The sequence below is a fragment of the Helianthus annuus genome, chromosome 3 (assembly GCF_002127325.2).
Source record: "Helianthus annuus cultivar XRQ/B chromosome 3, HanXRQr2.0-SUNRISE, whole genome shotgun sequence".
Lineage (NCBI taxonomy): Eukaryota > Viridiplantae > Streptophyta > Magnoliopsida > Asterales > Asteraceae > Helianthus > Helianthus annuus.
The window spans coordinates 93166945-93183878 of NC_035435.2; the positions used below are offsets into that span (position 1 = coordinate 93166945).

A 16934-nucleotide genomic window follows, 5' to 3' on the forward strand; every position below is an offset into this window, starting at 1 on the left:
TTATGCAAGTAAGTGGAGCACTGGACTTTTGAGAGGGAAATATTTTTTGTTACGAAGAATGAGGAATCTTTGATAGGAAGATTCATATGTATTAAAAAATTGTACTTTGAAAATCATGTTATGACGTATAATGACGTCAGTTGGCAGACAAAGTGGTATTTGCCTGATTTTGCCTGTTTTTATTGGGATGTGTAACGACGTTTGTCAGAGTCATTTTATGGAGATATGACTCCAGTTCCTCTAGCGCCGTTTGGATGTGATACTTCCTGACAATTAATCATGATGGTTAAGCCTTCTTGGAGCTGAGTTTCCCTATATATATGCACATTTAAGATGCTTTGCTTTTAGCTTTTTGTTGGTGCAGTTGTCTGTCGACTACATCTTCGTTCGAGTCTTAGGGTAGGGCTGATTGTATTGTGAACGGAAAACGAGAAATCTTGTATTTGGTAGGTTCGCTTATAGGGTATATAGAGTGGTCCGCTTATTAGTCACTTTATACATAGGTTCGCTTATCTGTCACTTAGGTGGTTCGCTTATGTGACATGATGAGTGGTCCGCTTATATGGACATGTCCATATAAGCGAACCATAGTGTCTATATATAGGGGGTCACTTGGAGCGGATCTCAGAACAGTTTGTGTATGTGAAACAGCGAAGCCCTGTCCGTTTGTCTCTGAATCTTGTATATTTGTCAGATTATCAATAAAGGAGACGTTAAGTAGTGAAATCAAGCTTTACGAAGACCGAATCAATGAATTCCGCCTCTGATTCTGTCTAAGCGCTCTTCTGAACGACTCGTCAGGTCTCAAAACGGTCCTACAAGTGGTATCAGAGCTCAGGAAGAAGAGTTCTTACCGTTTTGCTCGTTTAAAATTCTGATTTCTACACCTTCTTTTATCAGTTCAGGGAGTTTTACCGGTCAAAATTGAACCAAAATTTCACAGATTGTGTATTATTGGACATAGACAAACCCTTGAAAGTTTCGGACCAAATTATGGACTAAAAATGGGTCAAAACAGCTTCGAACATAGGTTCGCTTTTTCGGACTTTTGAGTAGATTCGCTTTTGTGACCGAGTTAGGTTCGCTCATTCGGACACATTTTAGTAGATCCGCTCCAAAATTACACCTAGGTTCGCTCAAGTGGTTCGTGTTTAAGGACATTTTGTATATAGGTTCGCTTTTGAGGTTAAATTCTGGTCCGCTCATTGGATTGTAACCTGGTTCGCTCATTAGGTTGTGATCAGGTTCGCTTTTGTGGTTTGAATCTGGTTCGCTCCAAATTGTTGTGTGGTTTGCTCATAAGTACATTTTGGTTCGCTCCAGAATACACTCTAGGTCCGCTTATTTGATCATCTCAGTCCGCTCCAAATAATACTTTGTGGTTCGCTTGTGTGTTCATTTCTGGTTCGCTTATTCGAACACAAGTTGGTCCGCTTTTGTGGTTTTGATCAGTTTCGCTTTTAAGAACAAAGATTTGTCGAGTGTATTCGAACGATGACAGAAACGATTTTTGATGAACAAGAAAATAATAAGCTTGAAAGCCTGAATAATTGGTATATGAGAACTGTGGATACCAATTATAGGAATGTGAGTACAGACATTTGGGTTAAAAGTTTTGAACTTTTCATATATCAAAAGGATGAAACATTGAATGAGATGAAGCACGATTTAAAGTTCTAACAGACAATTTGTGGAGAATGGGTATTAAAATGTCAACTGATGAACATATATTGAAATCGACAACTGCATGACCTGCTAAATGGGATGAATTCATGGTTGAGCTAAAAGGAAAAGATTTTTTTCCAAGAGCTTAATCCACATCAGTTCTTTAATGAGGTTTATGCAGAATGTCGTAAGGAAGAAACGAAAAGAAGGGAATTTTTGAATGAGATAGGAAAGAATTTACAAGAATTGGAATTAGATGTGATTACAGAAATCGATAAAAGAGTTCGGATATGTCTTGCAACAAAGAGGATTCTGAAATATGGTATTAAAAGGAAATGTTATATAGATGAAAGTATGAATCCTTTTAATTTTGTTAGACTTTTTGGTGCAGGAACATACAAGACGGTAAAAGATCAAGAATCAAAGATTGAAGAATCTGTGAAGAATGACTCTTCAAGTTCTGCATCAGTGTCCTCAAAATGTGACAGCTTCAAGACTGAAAATGACAAACTCTAGAAGGATGCGGATAGTTTGACATCAGAAGTCAAGAAGTTGAAAGAAGAAAAACAAACTGATGAAAAGCAGATTCTTATTTTGAAGGAAAATTGTGAGAAGTTGAAAGCTGAAAATGACAAACTGTTAAGTAACATGAACAGTTTGACATTTGAAAACAAAAAGTTGAAAGAAAAAGAAAAAGTTTTTGAAAGAAAAATTAAGGATTTTGAAATGGAAAAATCAAGAAGTGAAAAAGAATTTCAAAACCAAATGAAAATTCTTGAAGATGAGAGAAATGTTTTTAGTCAAAATAACATTGAGAAGCAAAAGTTGATCAATTCTCATCTTCAGAAAATTATAAATTTGGAAAAAGAAGGTGAACGTGCTCAAAGGAAAATCAAAGAGTTGGAAAAAGAGCTTGAAAGTAAACAGAAATCTTCAGAAGATTTGGATTTCTGGATTAAGCTTGAAAACAAGAATCTGAAAGCGAATGAATCAAAATTTCAGGAACAGATAAAAGTTTTGAAAAATGAAAAATCTGTTCTTGAAAATTTGAAGCATGAGAATGAAGAAACAATCAAGACTCATTTTGGGAGAATATCTTGGCTTGAAAGTGAAGCTGAGGATTCGAGGAACAAAATTGAGGAACTTGAAAAGAAATTGAAAGGTTTTGTGACATCTTCTGAGTGTTTGAATATCCCCTGTCCAAAACCGATCAATTCTGTTCAAATAAGTGACAATGTCACAAACTTTGATAATGTCAAAGTTAAAGATTGTGGTGTGAAATCTGATGTTGAAAATAAAAAATCTGAAAAACAAAAATTATTTTTGAAATCAAAAGAAAAATTTCAGAAAACTGTTCTGCAATCGACTGAAAAAGGGAGAATGCTCTAAGCAAAAACCTTTGAAGAAGAAAGTGGAACAGAAACAAAAAGTTAATAAAAGTTCATCAGATCGAGTATTCAATCGAAATGAAAAATTACAAAAAGTAAAAAATGAAAACTCAAAAAATGTTGGTAATAAGTGGTGCAGGTCGGACCATAGTGCTTCAAAGCCAAATTCAGCAAATTTGAGAAAGAAATATCACCAAGCCAAACAATGCTTTGATCTGAGCGTTTGGACTCAAAATGGTGATTGGTACGATAACAGAGTGTGTTACAGCTGCGGATATCACGGACACATTGCTGTTAACTGCCAGTATTGGAGTTATGAGACCAGGAGGTGCTTTAACTGCAACATCAAAGGTCACGTTGCCCGAGATTGCCCAAGGAGATCGAATGAAAGATTGAGGGCTAATTCTCAGAAATCAGCAAAGATTCCAGTCAAAGTCAAGCCCCAGGAACAGAAGGTTCTGAAACCTAAAGTTCAAGAACAGTCAATTCAGGAAAAGAAAGTTAAACTTTCACAGGGGCAGAAAGACAGACTGAGGAAAAAGAGGAAGAAGGCGAGAGAGTATCTCGAGAAGATTTTGTCCTCGGGTTCATCCGTTGGGAAAAATAAGAGTTCTGATGAATTGACTCCTTCGATTGAAAAGTCTAGCAAGACAAATTCATCAGATACAAATCTGAGGACAGAACATAAAGAGGAAAAGAAGAAGAAGAAAATGGTCGGCGATGAATCTGACAGGTCAAAGTCAGACAAGCCACCTGCAGGCAATGATTCTGGTTTGTCAAAGCCAGAGGAGCCATTGGTTGAGGTAAAAAAGGAGAGTTCTAGTTTAACAATGGATGACGCAAATTTTCCACCATTGTTGAACAAGAATTCGAAATCACTCAAGGCTGGTCAGGCTTGGGTGAATCTGTTTAAATGAAAAATCCTGACTTGCCGGAGCTCCCAGGTTTGTAAGCGTGGAGCATGAATCGGCATCTTTCTAAATCAGTGTTTAAGATTTTGCAGGAATTGCCGGAGATCCCAAGATGGTATCGTGGTTCATGAATCGGCATATTTCTCAAAAACTATTCGGTAACGTCAATCATACAAACGGTAAAAAAGGTTTGTATGTGTTTTTCTTACAAGAGGTATTAGACGAGTTTATGTTTTGCAAGTGGTACAGAGGATTCTGAACTGCAAATGGTAAATCAAGGACATTAACTTGTACTTGGATTTTCCTACATCTGATCGAAAAACAAGATGATGAAGTAACCCCGTACCTAAAATGTTTGGTAAACAAACTTATATTTTCCGGAAATGCCATTTTGATTAAAACAAACTTAAGTGTTTTGAGATCACAATGGGAAAATAGTTTGTTGTGAGGGGGAGTTCTGATTGTTTATGCCAAGTGGATGGAGAATTGAAGTGATTTTCATCGTGTTGTCATGTTTGTACAGTTTGTTTCAAATTTTCCCAGAAAATCAAAATTGAAACATATTTTGATTTTAGGGGGAGTAAAATTTTAAAAAATTAGAAAATTTGAAAATGTCAAAAACATTGAAAAATTGTAAAAATGAGTTTTGTTGCGAAACAAGAGGAAATGATAGTAAATCAGTTGGACTATCACAGCACGCTAAAGAAATGTAATGTCAAATGTGATAAATGGTCTCACTGATGATGTGACGATAGGTTTTCATACATTTAGTAGATTTATCCAGGATATAAACCTAAAATTTCAAACTTGTGAAATTAGTTGGGAACACTACTTGGATATATAGGTAACCCCTGAAATCTCGTTTGAAGGGTCTCGTATTCTGATATACTAGGTGTTAATACTCTATGATGTCTGAGGTATTATTCTGGGACTTCTGCTGAACGGTAGTTCTGGCCTAGTCCTTGGCTAATACTTTCCGCAAAATGCTTGAAACATAGCATAAAGCCCTCAGCTGATTAGACAATAAAATTGATAATCATCTGTTGTAGCTGAAAAGATCCTCTAAAGGGGACACATTGCTAAGTCGAAGCTGATATCTCTCTGCTGAACGGAAGTTCTGACCTGAGATCCCTCAGTTCTCGCATTTAACCCCTAATTTATGTACAGATATCATTGTAGTATTCATACCTGTAAGACTGAATATTGGGATTCTGGATACGGGAGTATATTCAAGAGGTGGGACACATGAATTGAACTAAGTTCATAAAACACTTAAATAGTATCCTGAATAGATTGAAAATTGTATGAAAATTTTAGAGGACAACTATATCGTCAATCTACGTGAATCGTTTAGAACTTAAAACGATTAGAAGCTTAACGGTGCTTGTGAGGTGTCTCAAAAACTGATATGATCCTCTTGCACAAACTCACAAAAATATGTTTGTTCTGCATTTAAATTTATGTCTTTGTATTTACGTTTCATATTTTGAAAAATCCAAAAAGATTCTCGACAACTGATGTTGAAGAGCTGATTTTCAAAATCTCAAAGGCTAAACTTGATGAACAGACAGATTGGTTAAGTGATTTGAAATGTTTAAAATGATTCATTAGGTTGAATCAGAAATTGGAATGTTTCAAATTTGTGATCAGGGTTTAAATGTAAATTGTCTCAAATGCTTAGTTGATTCATTAAGTTGAATCACAATTATTTTGGTTTGTAATAGAGTGTTTGAGTGTTGCAGGTTTCTGATCTTGTTGCTACGGAAAGCCAGGAGGTATAGCAGAACCTGAGGAGAGCTTAAACTAATAAAGCCAGGATTTGATTTCAATGGTGATAACAAATGCCAGACAGCGATCCCAGCTCGTTGATAGGGGGAGTCTGATGAAAGTTAGAGCCAGAGAAAGATCCAGGCACATGATTCCAGGATGTAGTTCCTGAAAAAGATATGATTCCAGGCAGAGTTCCTGAAGAAGATCGAACAAGATTGAAGAGCTGTGAATGATTGAAGACTCTCACTGAAGATTCCGTCAACATTCAAGGGGGAGTCTGTTGGTGCAGTTGTCTGTCGACTACATCTTCGTTCGAGTCTTAGGGTAGGGCTGATTGTATTGTGAACGGAAAAAGAGAAATCTTGTATTTGGTAGGTTCGCTTATAGGGTATATAGAGTGGTCCGCTTATTAGTCACTTTATACATAGGTTCGCTTATCTGTCACTTAGGTGGTTCGCTTATGTGACATGATGAGTGGTCCGCTTATATGGACATGTCCATATAAGCGAACCATAGTGTCTATATATAGGGGGTCACTTGGAGCGGATCTCAGAACAGTTTGTGTATGTGAAACAGCGAAGACCTGTCCGTTTGTCTCTGAATCTTGTATATTTGTCAGATTATCAATAAAGGAGACGTTAAGTAGTGAAATCAAGCTTTACGAAGACCGAATCAATGAATTCCGCCTCTGATTCTGTCTAAGCGCTTTTCTAAACGACTCGTCAGGTCTCGGAACGGTCCTACACTTTTTCTGGTAAAGAAGATGAAACGTTCTTACTATACTCGTCGCTTGTTGGATGCTTTTAGGATTTATGAGGCTGCTGAAGGTCTCGTGCTTCTTTCTTGTTCACTGATGTAGGGTAAAATACACATATTTGTCCGTGTAAATTGTATAATTATTGTATTGGTTTTATTTGTTTTTATTTAGTTTTAGTATTATATTACATTATTTTGTGTTTGGCTAGGTTCTGTTGCAAATTGAGCGAAAACGAGTAATAAAGAAATATCTAGCTAGTTGAGTAGAGTAGACCGCCAGGGACCGAATAAAAATTGCAGCTATTTTCTGTGAGTGGGCCGAGATCACTATCGCTATTTTATAAGTTAGAGGGCTACCACAAAATATAAATATATTTGGGATTAAAGTTAAAGGGATTAAGAAATGTTAGAAGACAGTTAATTAAAGGCGAGGGACTAAAAGTGTAAAGATGGTGAAACTTAATTAATTCCTTCATGACAAAAGAATATCAAAATAAAGGAATTGGGGAATTGTTTGTTCTCGTGATGATGTGGTTGACCAAAAGCATAATTTGTTGACCGAAGGTTTTATTTATTTGTTGCAGGGCTGTTGGAGTTTCGAAAAGCAAGGCTCTCACACACCTTTAGCCGCCTATTAGAAGCCTAGCCCATATAAACTTGAATAACATGATCAAATATGAGAATGGGCCTTGAATGCACATAACCCAAACGCAAACAGTGGAGGGGCAACTAATATTTGGGGAAGAGCCGCACATTATTATTGGACATATACATCAAACGGCAATTGGGAAGAGGTCGCACAGTATCATTCTTTAACAAGGGGGCGACGGCTGTTAGGAGCAGAACAGAAGGAGCGATCTGGAGCAGGGGTTCATACGGTTCAAGATTCAAAGCCGCGATCAAGATTTAAGTCCGGGTTTGCAATTTATTAGTATTCAATTTTAAAGACTTTGTGTTCTTTTTAACTTGATACTATGATTTGTTATTTATTTGAGACTTATTTCTTTTTAGTGACTATGGTTTTTGGCTAATTTTCTTTAACTACCTAAATATGGTTGAATGATTGCTAGATGTTTTGATTATATATTGGATTTTTGAATGCTATGGATTGTTTATAAATTGTAAACGGCTTGTTCTATCGGTTAGATGTGTTTGCGTGCTTGATGTTGTTAGAATATTGATTATTGCTTCGCATGAATCTTGGTGACGGTCTTTATCACATAATAGAGTCATGCTAGGGTTTTAGGTTTTGGTGAGTGTCTATATCACATAATAAATCTCTAATCCTTTAGGGTGAAAATTGCATAAGTAGCCTTAGAAGTAATAATTGGTAATCTTATAAAATCAAGTGCTCTACTAATCGTCAATAGCTGTAAGGTGCGAGATTATTGCTAGATCTAAGTGATTAAACCGTAAGGTGGGTCCTTCTTAGGAAGTTAACCTTTTGGCTGCTGTCTAGCAAGTCTAGCTGAGAAAACAAGCCTATCCTAGGTTTAGGTCTCGTAAGGGAGTGAGCCTTGTAGGATACTTTTATAAACCCATTAGATGTCTTGTAAAGGAGTCTAATAACCGGTAATTTAACAACCTTTAGGGGACCTTAGCGTGCTCTTGAGAAGGATTAGGGGTCCTTAGATTTCCCAAGAGGTGAGAATTTTAAGATCCCGGTTCCATAGCAGACAACTTCCAATTATAATCATAAATAAAAGCAATCAGGATTCCTGTCTAGGTAGTTCCTTCATCATCCTTGAGTTCAGCCTTCGTGAGAGTTCGTGTCTAGTTCGTCTAGCTAATTTAGTTGAATTTAAATTACAATTTTAGGATATTTAGAAACCCCCCCCCCTAAATTAATAAACAATTTAGTTATGTCGTGTCAGTCTTAGTCTAGATAGAGTCGTAGCGTAATCAGTAGAGTCTCGTGGGTTCGATACTCGGACTTGCTTTAGCTTTACTACATTGATCGGTTCACTTGCCGGTTGTGTGGTTTAGGGTTTAGATCGAGTCTTAGTTTTATAAATTTAAAGCTTAGAGAGTCTAGAATTAGGGTAAATTTAGTTGTTTTTAATTAACCCATTTTCAGCACATCAAGTTTTTGGCTCCGTTGCCGGGGACTCTTGGCGATTGCGTTGATTACTTTGTTTGGACTTAATTGACACATTCGTGTTATTTGTTCGTGTGTTTGAGTCGTAGGAGTCTAATTGTCTGTGTCTTTTATTTTTCTTGAGTCTTGTAAATATGTGTGAAATTTGTGGAGGACCTCATTTTACTGTTAAATGCCCCCAATATGAGGGGTTCTCTACGCCATATTATGCTAACCCTTTTGTGCAGCCGCAACCATATTTTTCACAAGGGTATTCTCTGCATGGTTATGATCATCGGCCATATTACAATGATCTGTATCAGCAGCCGCAACGTAACCTGGTTCAGACGAGCGATAGAGGTTTTGAGGGTAGTATGAGTAGGATAGAAGAGATGTTCACTCAGCTAATGACACAAAATGCGCAGTTCATAGGGCAAAATCAAGCTACCCTGGAAAGCATGGCTGAATATGCGGAGAGAAATAAAAAGAGAGTAGAGGAGTTAGTTCGAAAGCGGGGTGAGCTAGAGGAAATAGAAGAAGAGTCAGATGAGGAGATCATTCCAGTCCCGAAGACGCTAATGGACGACGAAGTCCCACCTCCGGTCCAGAAGGGCATTATATATGACTTCGGGAGTGACTCTGATGATGAAATAGACGAAGAAGAATGGGCGGCGTATCAGAGGTCGTTAGTGAAGATAAAAGTGGAGGAAGAAGAAGTGGAATTAGGGGATTCCACTGGTTGGATGTTTGGTGCAGAGGAAGAAAGTGAAGAGGTTGAAATTAAGTCTTCTGGGGAGGATGAGGTTTTAGAGTCGGAATTGATCGAACCTACCCCTTACGAAGAGACTAAGTGTGGGGATCATCCTGCAAGAGTGGTGGAAGAGGAAGAGCACCACAGCTGGCCCGTAAAGGAAAAGGTTCTGAACCGGAAGAGGATCGAAGGTTGGGGCGAGATGGAGAGGAAGGAGCCGTTCACGCACGATCATTCTTCTCGTTACATGCCATGCATCCGGTTTCTTCCAGGTATGTTTAAATTTTGGTGGTCTGACCCATTTCAAATTTTTAAAATATTTTATAATTCCACCAATTTGTTTTTGAAAATTTTTGAGGTTCGGGTGGAATTAAATGGGTTAGACCAGGTTCAGATCAAAGAGAAACCTCCTGATTAAGTTCAAGTGTGGGGAGGTTTTGTAGAGTTTGTATAGAGGCGTACTTTTTGTATATTGAGTCTTAGTTAGTAGTTTTTGAGTCATTTTTTTTTCAAGTCGGTACTGCTTTGGTTTTTGCTTGTTTTTGTTTATGCTGGTTTGAATATGTACCACCCGTACTCAATCTCCATTCGGGTGATTTTGGAGCTGCTTATCAAATTCCAGGCATTTATCGAGTGTACTAGTCAGTGTCAAAGCCGATCGCGAATGAAATGCTATACGATCGAGCTGGATTGGATGAGACCGTGGGAGCATACGCATTATTAACCAGCTAAGTCCTTTCCAATTTTGCCATTTGTTTTTTATTTCTTATTTATTTTTAGTTTTTTGAGTCGGTTTCCATCCTACATTGAGGGCAATGTAGAGTTTAAGTGTGGGGATGGGAAACTGTCGTTTAGTGTCGTTAGTATCGTTAGTTGAGTCAAAAAAAAAAAAATTGAAAAATACAAAAAAATTAAAAAATTTTCAAAAATCTAAAAGAATTAAAAATTTTTGAAAATGTCCTTTGAAATAAGAAATTTGCAAAATAAAAACGGAAAATGATAGAAAAGTCGAGTTTTTGTTCGGGCGCAAATAATAATAATATGAGATAATTTAATCGTGCTTGTGTTTAGTTTGGGATATGCGGGTAGGCCTGGTTCGGTTTTGAGTTCCTTTGATCTTAATATACCTAATGTCGATTTACTAGTGGGTTCTCATCTAGGAAAAGTGGGGAAGTTGAAACCACCAAAAATAACATAAGGGGCACCATTATAAGTTAAAACCGTTAGAGTTTGTGATCATAAAAAAAAATAGAATGAAAAGTGAGCTAGAAACTAAATGAAAGTAATGCATTTCTATATAGTCTGGGTTGGGGATAGTGACTCTACAGCCGGATTACCGCTAGGGTGTGTGAAATCGACCGTGCAAAGCAAAAAAAAAAAAAAGTACCAAAGCTAAGTAGTCTGGGTTGGGGATAGCGACTCTACAGCCGGATTGCTTCTTGTTTTGGGAAAGCACCGTCTAGACTCACGAGAAAAAAAAAACAAAAAAAAAAATCTGATTGTAAACTCTCTTGGTTTTGATATAAGACAGTTGGGAATTGGTCCAGTGATCGTTCCTTTTGTCCTATAAGTTTGAGGTGGGACTAGGTGTACCTGCGATTCTTAGTGTGAGACCTTAGGTGGATTGACCCATATTTGAACTTAAATTGCATGATAAGGGCTTAGAACCGGGTTTAGGTTTAAGAGGATCGATATACTTGCAATCGCAACTAACACAAGTCTCGATTTAAAAACAATAATAAGCTTTTGTCCCGAACGATTTTCTCGACTATGATTCCGTTTTGCATAATTCTTTTTCGAGGACGAAAAAAAGGTTAAGTGTGGGGATATTTGATGTAGGGTAAAATACACATATTAGTCCCGTGTAAATTGTATAATTATTGTATTGGTTTTATTTGTTTTTATTTAGTTTTAGTATTATATTACATTATTTTGTGTTTGGCTAGGTTCTGTTGTAAATGGAGCGAAAATGAGTAATAAAGAAATATCCAGCTAGTTGAGTAGAGTAGACCGCCAGGGACCGAATAAAAATTGCAGCTATTTTCTGTGAGTGGGCCGAGATTACTATCGCTATTTTATAAGTTAGAGGGCTATCACAAAATATAAATATATTTGGGATTAAAGTTAAAGGGATTAAGAAATGTTAGAAGACAGTTTATTAAAGGCGAGGGACTAAAAGTGTAAAGATGGTGAAACTAAATTAATTCCTTCATGACAAAAGAATATCAAAAGAAAGGAATTGGGGAATTGTTTGTTCTCGTGATGATGTGGTTGACCAAAAGCATAATTTGTTGACCGAAGGTTTTATTTATTTGTTGCTGGCTGTTGGAGTTTCGAAAAGCAAGGCTCTCACACACCTTTAGCCGCCTATTAGAAGCCTAGCCCATATAAACTTGAATAACATGATCAAATATGAGAATGGGCCTTGAATGCACATAACCCAAACGCAAACAGTGGAGGGGCAACTAATATTTGGGGAAGAGCCGCACATTATTATTGGACATATACATCAAACGGCAATTGGGAAGAGGAGGTCGCACAGTGTCATTCTTTAACAAGGGGGCGACGGCTGTTAGGAGCAGAACAGAAGGAGCGATCTGGAGCAGGGGTTCATACGGTTCAAGTTTCAAAGCCGCGATCAAGATTTAAGTCCGGGTTTGCAATTTATTAGTATTCAATTTTAAAGACTTTGTGTTCTTTTTAACTTGATACTATGATTTGTTATTTATTTGAGACTTATTTCTTTTTAGTGACTATGGTTTTTGGCTAATTTTCTTTAACTACCTAGATATGGTTGAATGATTGCTAGATGTTTTGATTATATATTGGATTTTTGAATGCTATGGATTGTTTATAAATTGTAAACGGCTTGTTCTATCGGTTAGATGTGTTTGCGTGCTTGATGTTGTTTGAATATTGATTATTGCTTCGCATGAATCTTGGTGACGGTCTTTATCACATAATAGAGTCATGCTAGGGTTTTAGGTTTTGGTGAGTGGCTATATCACATAATAAATCTCTAATCCTTTAGGGTGAAAATTGCATAAGTAGCCTTAGAAGTAATAATTGGTAATCTTATAAAATCAAGTGCTCTACTAATTGTCAATAGCTGTAAGGTGCGAGATTATTGCTAGGTCTAAGTCCATAAGGTGGGTCCTTCTTAGGAAGTTAACCTTTTGGCTGCTGTCTAGCAAGTCTAGCTGAGAAAACAAGCCTATCCTAGGTTTAGGTCTCGTAAGGGAGTGAGCCTTGTAGGATACTTTTATAAACCCATTAGATGTCTTGTAAAGGAGTCTAATAACCGGTAATTTAACAACCTTTAGAGGATCTTAGCGTGCTCTTGAGAAGGATTAGGGGTCCTTAGATTTCCCAAGAGGTGAGAATTTTAAGATCCCGGTTCCATAGCAGACAACTTCCAATTATAATCATAACTAAAAGCAATCAGGATTCCTATCTAGGTAGTTCCTTCATCATCCTTGAGTTCAGCCTTCGTGAGAGTTCGTGTCTAGTTCGTCTAGCTAATTTGGTTGAATTTTAATTACACTTTTAGGATATTTAGAAACCCCCCCCCCCCAAATTAATAAACAATTTAGTTATGTCGTGTCAGTCTTAGTCTAGATAGAGTCGTAGCGTAACCAGTAGAGTCTCGTGGGTTCGATACTCGGACTTGCTTTAGCTTTACTACATTGATCAGTTCACTTGCCGGTTGTGTGGTTTAGGGTTTCGATCGAGTCTTAGTTTTATAAATTTAAAGCTTAGAGAGTCTAGAATTAGGGTAAATTTAGTTGTTTTTAATTAACCCATTTTCAGCACATCATTCACCGCCTTTAAGTGTTACCAGAAAGGATCCGATCGAACCCGTTTCCCAGGCGGCGGTTGGTTCCAACTGTAAGTTTCTCCAGCACAAGGTTGTTGTTGATGATGGTACTGTGCTAGATGCCGATGGCTTAATAGTTCGCTTTCCACTGCTCCGGAAGGGAGGGTGCCGGCTGGTATATCAACGTCGGAGAACTCGTCGGTGCGGGCAGATGTCTGTTGATGATGATTCTGATGCTGGTTAGGTGTTTGACTTTTAGGACTATCCTTTTTTGTAAATCTGAACGATTTTTTGTGAAGATCATTGTCATGATCTTGCCTAAGTGTTTGTGGTTACACTTTCGATGATGTGCATATTTTTGATGTAATATTATCCCTGTTAGGGTTTGTTTTGTATGTTTGGATTACAATGTGTTGCATTTTTTTAATTACTTTGATTAGTTAGAGCGAATGAGAGATGGTATTGTGCTCATGTGTGAACGTTTGTCCAGAACATACGCTTATGCTGCGCTTTTCGTTCTTTTTTCCAAAATGTTCATGAGGTGTACAATGTTTACCATTTTGTTTTCGCGCGAACCAAAGGAATTTAATACAATTTGTAACAAACAATGATCATGAAAAATAGTGTTCGTATTAATAAAGCGCCAGGCTTACAATATGAAAATGGGAAACATATTGCCTGCGAGTGAGTTGTCCTACATGTAACACCTGCGCAGCTGCTGCGCGTTCCAGGTGCGGGGCACCAGAGTCCCGTCAATTCTCTTAAGGGTATATGCCCCCTTGCCTAGGACTTCATTGATGACATATGGTCCTTCCCACCTTGGGGCCAATTTGCCCGGTTTCTCCGCATTTGATGCTTCATTGTCGCGTAAGACGAAATCCCCAGGAACAAAAGTGCATACGCGTACGTGCGCATTATAATATTTTTCGAGTTTGGACTTGTACCTTGCTTCAGTGATGGCGGCGTTTTCGCGCCGTTCTTCAAGAAGGTCTAAGTCCATTCTTCGTTTTTGCTCATTATTCTGCTTTTCCATGGCTATCATGCGTGGTGACAGAATACCAACTTCGGCTGGAATTACTACTTCTAAGCCGTAAACCAGGTTAAACGGGGTTTCTCCCGTGCTAGTCTTTGGCATTGTACGGTGTGCCCATAGGATGCTGGGGAGTTCGTCGACCCATCCCCAACGCGCTGTTCCAAGTCTCGCTTTTATGCCATCAACGATCTGTTTATTTATACTTTCTACTTGACCGTTCGCTTGTGGATGCGCGACGGAGGCGAAATGATGCTCGATCTTCATCTCTTTGAACCATTTTTGAAGATCTTCTGATGCGAATGTCCGAGATGATACGCAATGGTAATCCAAACCTGCAAATGATATGTTCCCATATAAATTTGCGGATTACCATTGCTGTGGTTGAGGCCAAAGCTTTGGCTTCTACCCATTTGGTGAAGTAATCGACTGCAACGATGATGAATTTTACTGCGCCAGGCGCATCAGGGAATGGGCCAACAAGATCGATGGCCCATTGTTGAAATGGCCAAGCGGATGTGACTGGCACTAGCGGATTTTTTGGTCGGAGCGTCTTTGGCGCGTGGCGTTGGCATGCTGTGCATTTTCGTAAGATCTCTACTGTATCTACGTGCATTCCCGGCCAATAATATCCTGCGCTCATTATTTTGGCTACTATCATACGTGGACCATCATGTATTCCACACAAGCCTTCATGGATTTCTCTGATCAGGTATTATGCGTCTGTCTTGTCAACGCATCTAAGTAACGGTCCCATGAATGACTTCCTGTAAAGAATGCTGTCTGCCATTTCGTAGTTTACTACTTTATTCTGAATTTTCCTGGCTTCTGCTTTTTCCTCTGAGAGTTTCCCGTGTTGTAGGTACAAAATGATCGGGGACATCCACGATGGATTGCCGATCTCTATGATGTTGACTTGTTTGAGAGGAACAGAGGGGTTGGACAATACCTCTATACGCACCTCTTTTGCTAAGTGTTTGAAGCTGGTCGCGGCCAGTTTGCTCAATGCGTCTGCATGCTTGTTTTCACTTCTGTTTATATGATTAACCCTGAATGTCTGGAATTGGCTGATTAATGCCCACGCTTGTTCAAGGTATAATGCCATAGTTTCTCCTTTAGCATCATAATGGCCATTAACTTGCTCGGCCACTAGCTTTGAGTCGACGTTGGCTTCAAGGTTCCTTGCTCCCATTTTATGTGCTAGGCGGAGACCTGCCAAGAATGCTTCGTATTCGGCTTCGTTATTTGTACTTCGGAAATCCAAGCGTATGGCGTATGTAAGTTCGTGATCGTCAGGACTGACTAATCGAAGGCCTGCGCCGGCTCCGTCATCATTGGAAGCGCCATCTGTGTGTAAGGTCCACACCCTATCATCGAAAACAGGAATAGGGTTCTGGATTGCTTCGCATTCTTGAACTTTATCAATGGGAACTTCCGTGGCAAAGTCTGCCAGAACTTGCCCTTTAATTGCCGGTCTTGGTCTATACAAGATATTATATCCCCCTAGCTCAATAGCCCATTTAGCCATCCTTCCCGCTACGTCGGGCTTGGATAAGATTTGGCCCAAATGATAATTGGTGAGAACTGTGATAACATGGCCTGAAAAATACCTGCGTAGGCGTCGTGTTGCATGTACTAATGCCAAGACTAGCTTTTCTATCATCGAGTAACGAGTTTCTGGGCCGGTGAGCATCTTACTTATATAGTAAATTGGGGTCTGGATGTTTTCTCGTTCTACCATCAATACTGCTCCTACTGCTACTTCCGCCGCAGACAGGTACAGGATTAATGGTTCTTTTTCTTTTGGTGCAGTCAGCATTGGTAACTGAATTAAATACTCTTTCATTTGTTTGAATGCTGCTTCTGCTTCGGGTGTCCACTGAAAATCAGTTTTCTTTGCGCAATTCCGTAGCGTGCTGATGAATGGGTAAGACCTTGCCGCATGATTAGCCAAGAATCTGTTTAAGGCCGCTAAGCGCCTGGCGAGTCTTTGCATTTCTTTTATTGTTGCGGGCGATGGCATTAGCTGAATGGCCTAAACTTTTTCTGGATTTACTTTAAACCCATCTCTTGTGACTATAAAGCGCAAAAATTTCCCCTCTTCCATGCCGAAAGAGCATTTTGTTGGATTTAACTTCAGGTTTACGTTGCGCAATGAGTCGAACGTGCGCTGAATATTGTTGAGCATTGTGTCTTCTTCGTGGCTCATGATGATGAGGTCATCCATGTATATCTCGACTGTCTTGCCAATGTCGCCTTTAAAAACTTTGTCCATCAAGTGTTGGTAAGTTGCGCCTGCGTTGCACAAGCCAAAGGGCATTTTAGTGTAACAGAAGATGCCCTTGTCTGTGCGAAATGCATATTTATCTTCGTCTTCTTCCTTCATCTGGACCTGATGATATCCCTTGTAGCAGTCAAGAAAACACTTCCATCTGAATGACGCTAGAGAGTCGACTTTTTTGTCTATCTCCGGAAGTGCGTAACAATATCTTGGGCACGCTTTATTCAGGTCTTTGAAGTCGACGCACATTCTCCATCCGCCACTATGTTTCTGTACCATTACTGGGTTGGCGACCCATGTATGGTATTTAACTTCGCGTAAGATTCCCGCGTTGAGTAATTCTGTTACCTGTTCGTCCATGGCTTTTGCTTTTTCTTCGCTAAAGCTACGCCTCCCCTGAGCAACAGGTTCTGTTGTTGGTTTGATATTCAAGCAATGTTGCGCTATGTCGCGTGGAACCCCCGTCATGTCTGCTAGGCACCACGCGA

The 16934-nt window shown here is 38.9% G+C and overlaps 1 protein-coding gene across 1 annotated transcript; it reads right to left on the reverse strand.

Moving 5' to 3' along the window:
• Nucleotides 1-14880: 14880 nt before the first annotated feature.
• On the reverse strand, nucleotides 14881-16188 carry LOC118490445. The gene has a single exon (XM_035988092.1). The coding sequence runs from the start codon at nucleotides 16186-16188 to the stop codon at nucleotides 14881-14883; it is 1308 nt and encodes a 435-aa protein (XP_035843985.1).
• Between the last annotated feature and the right edge of the window lie 746 nt (nucleotides 16189-16934).

Coding starts and splice junctions, on each gene's coding strand:
- LOC118490445 (XM_035988092.1), bottom strand. CDS start 16,188: ATGCCATCGCCCGCAACAATAAAAGAAATGCAAAGACTCGCCAGGCGC.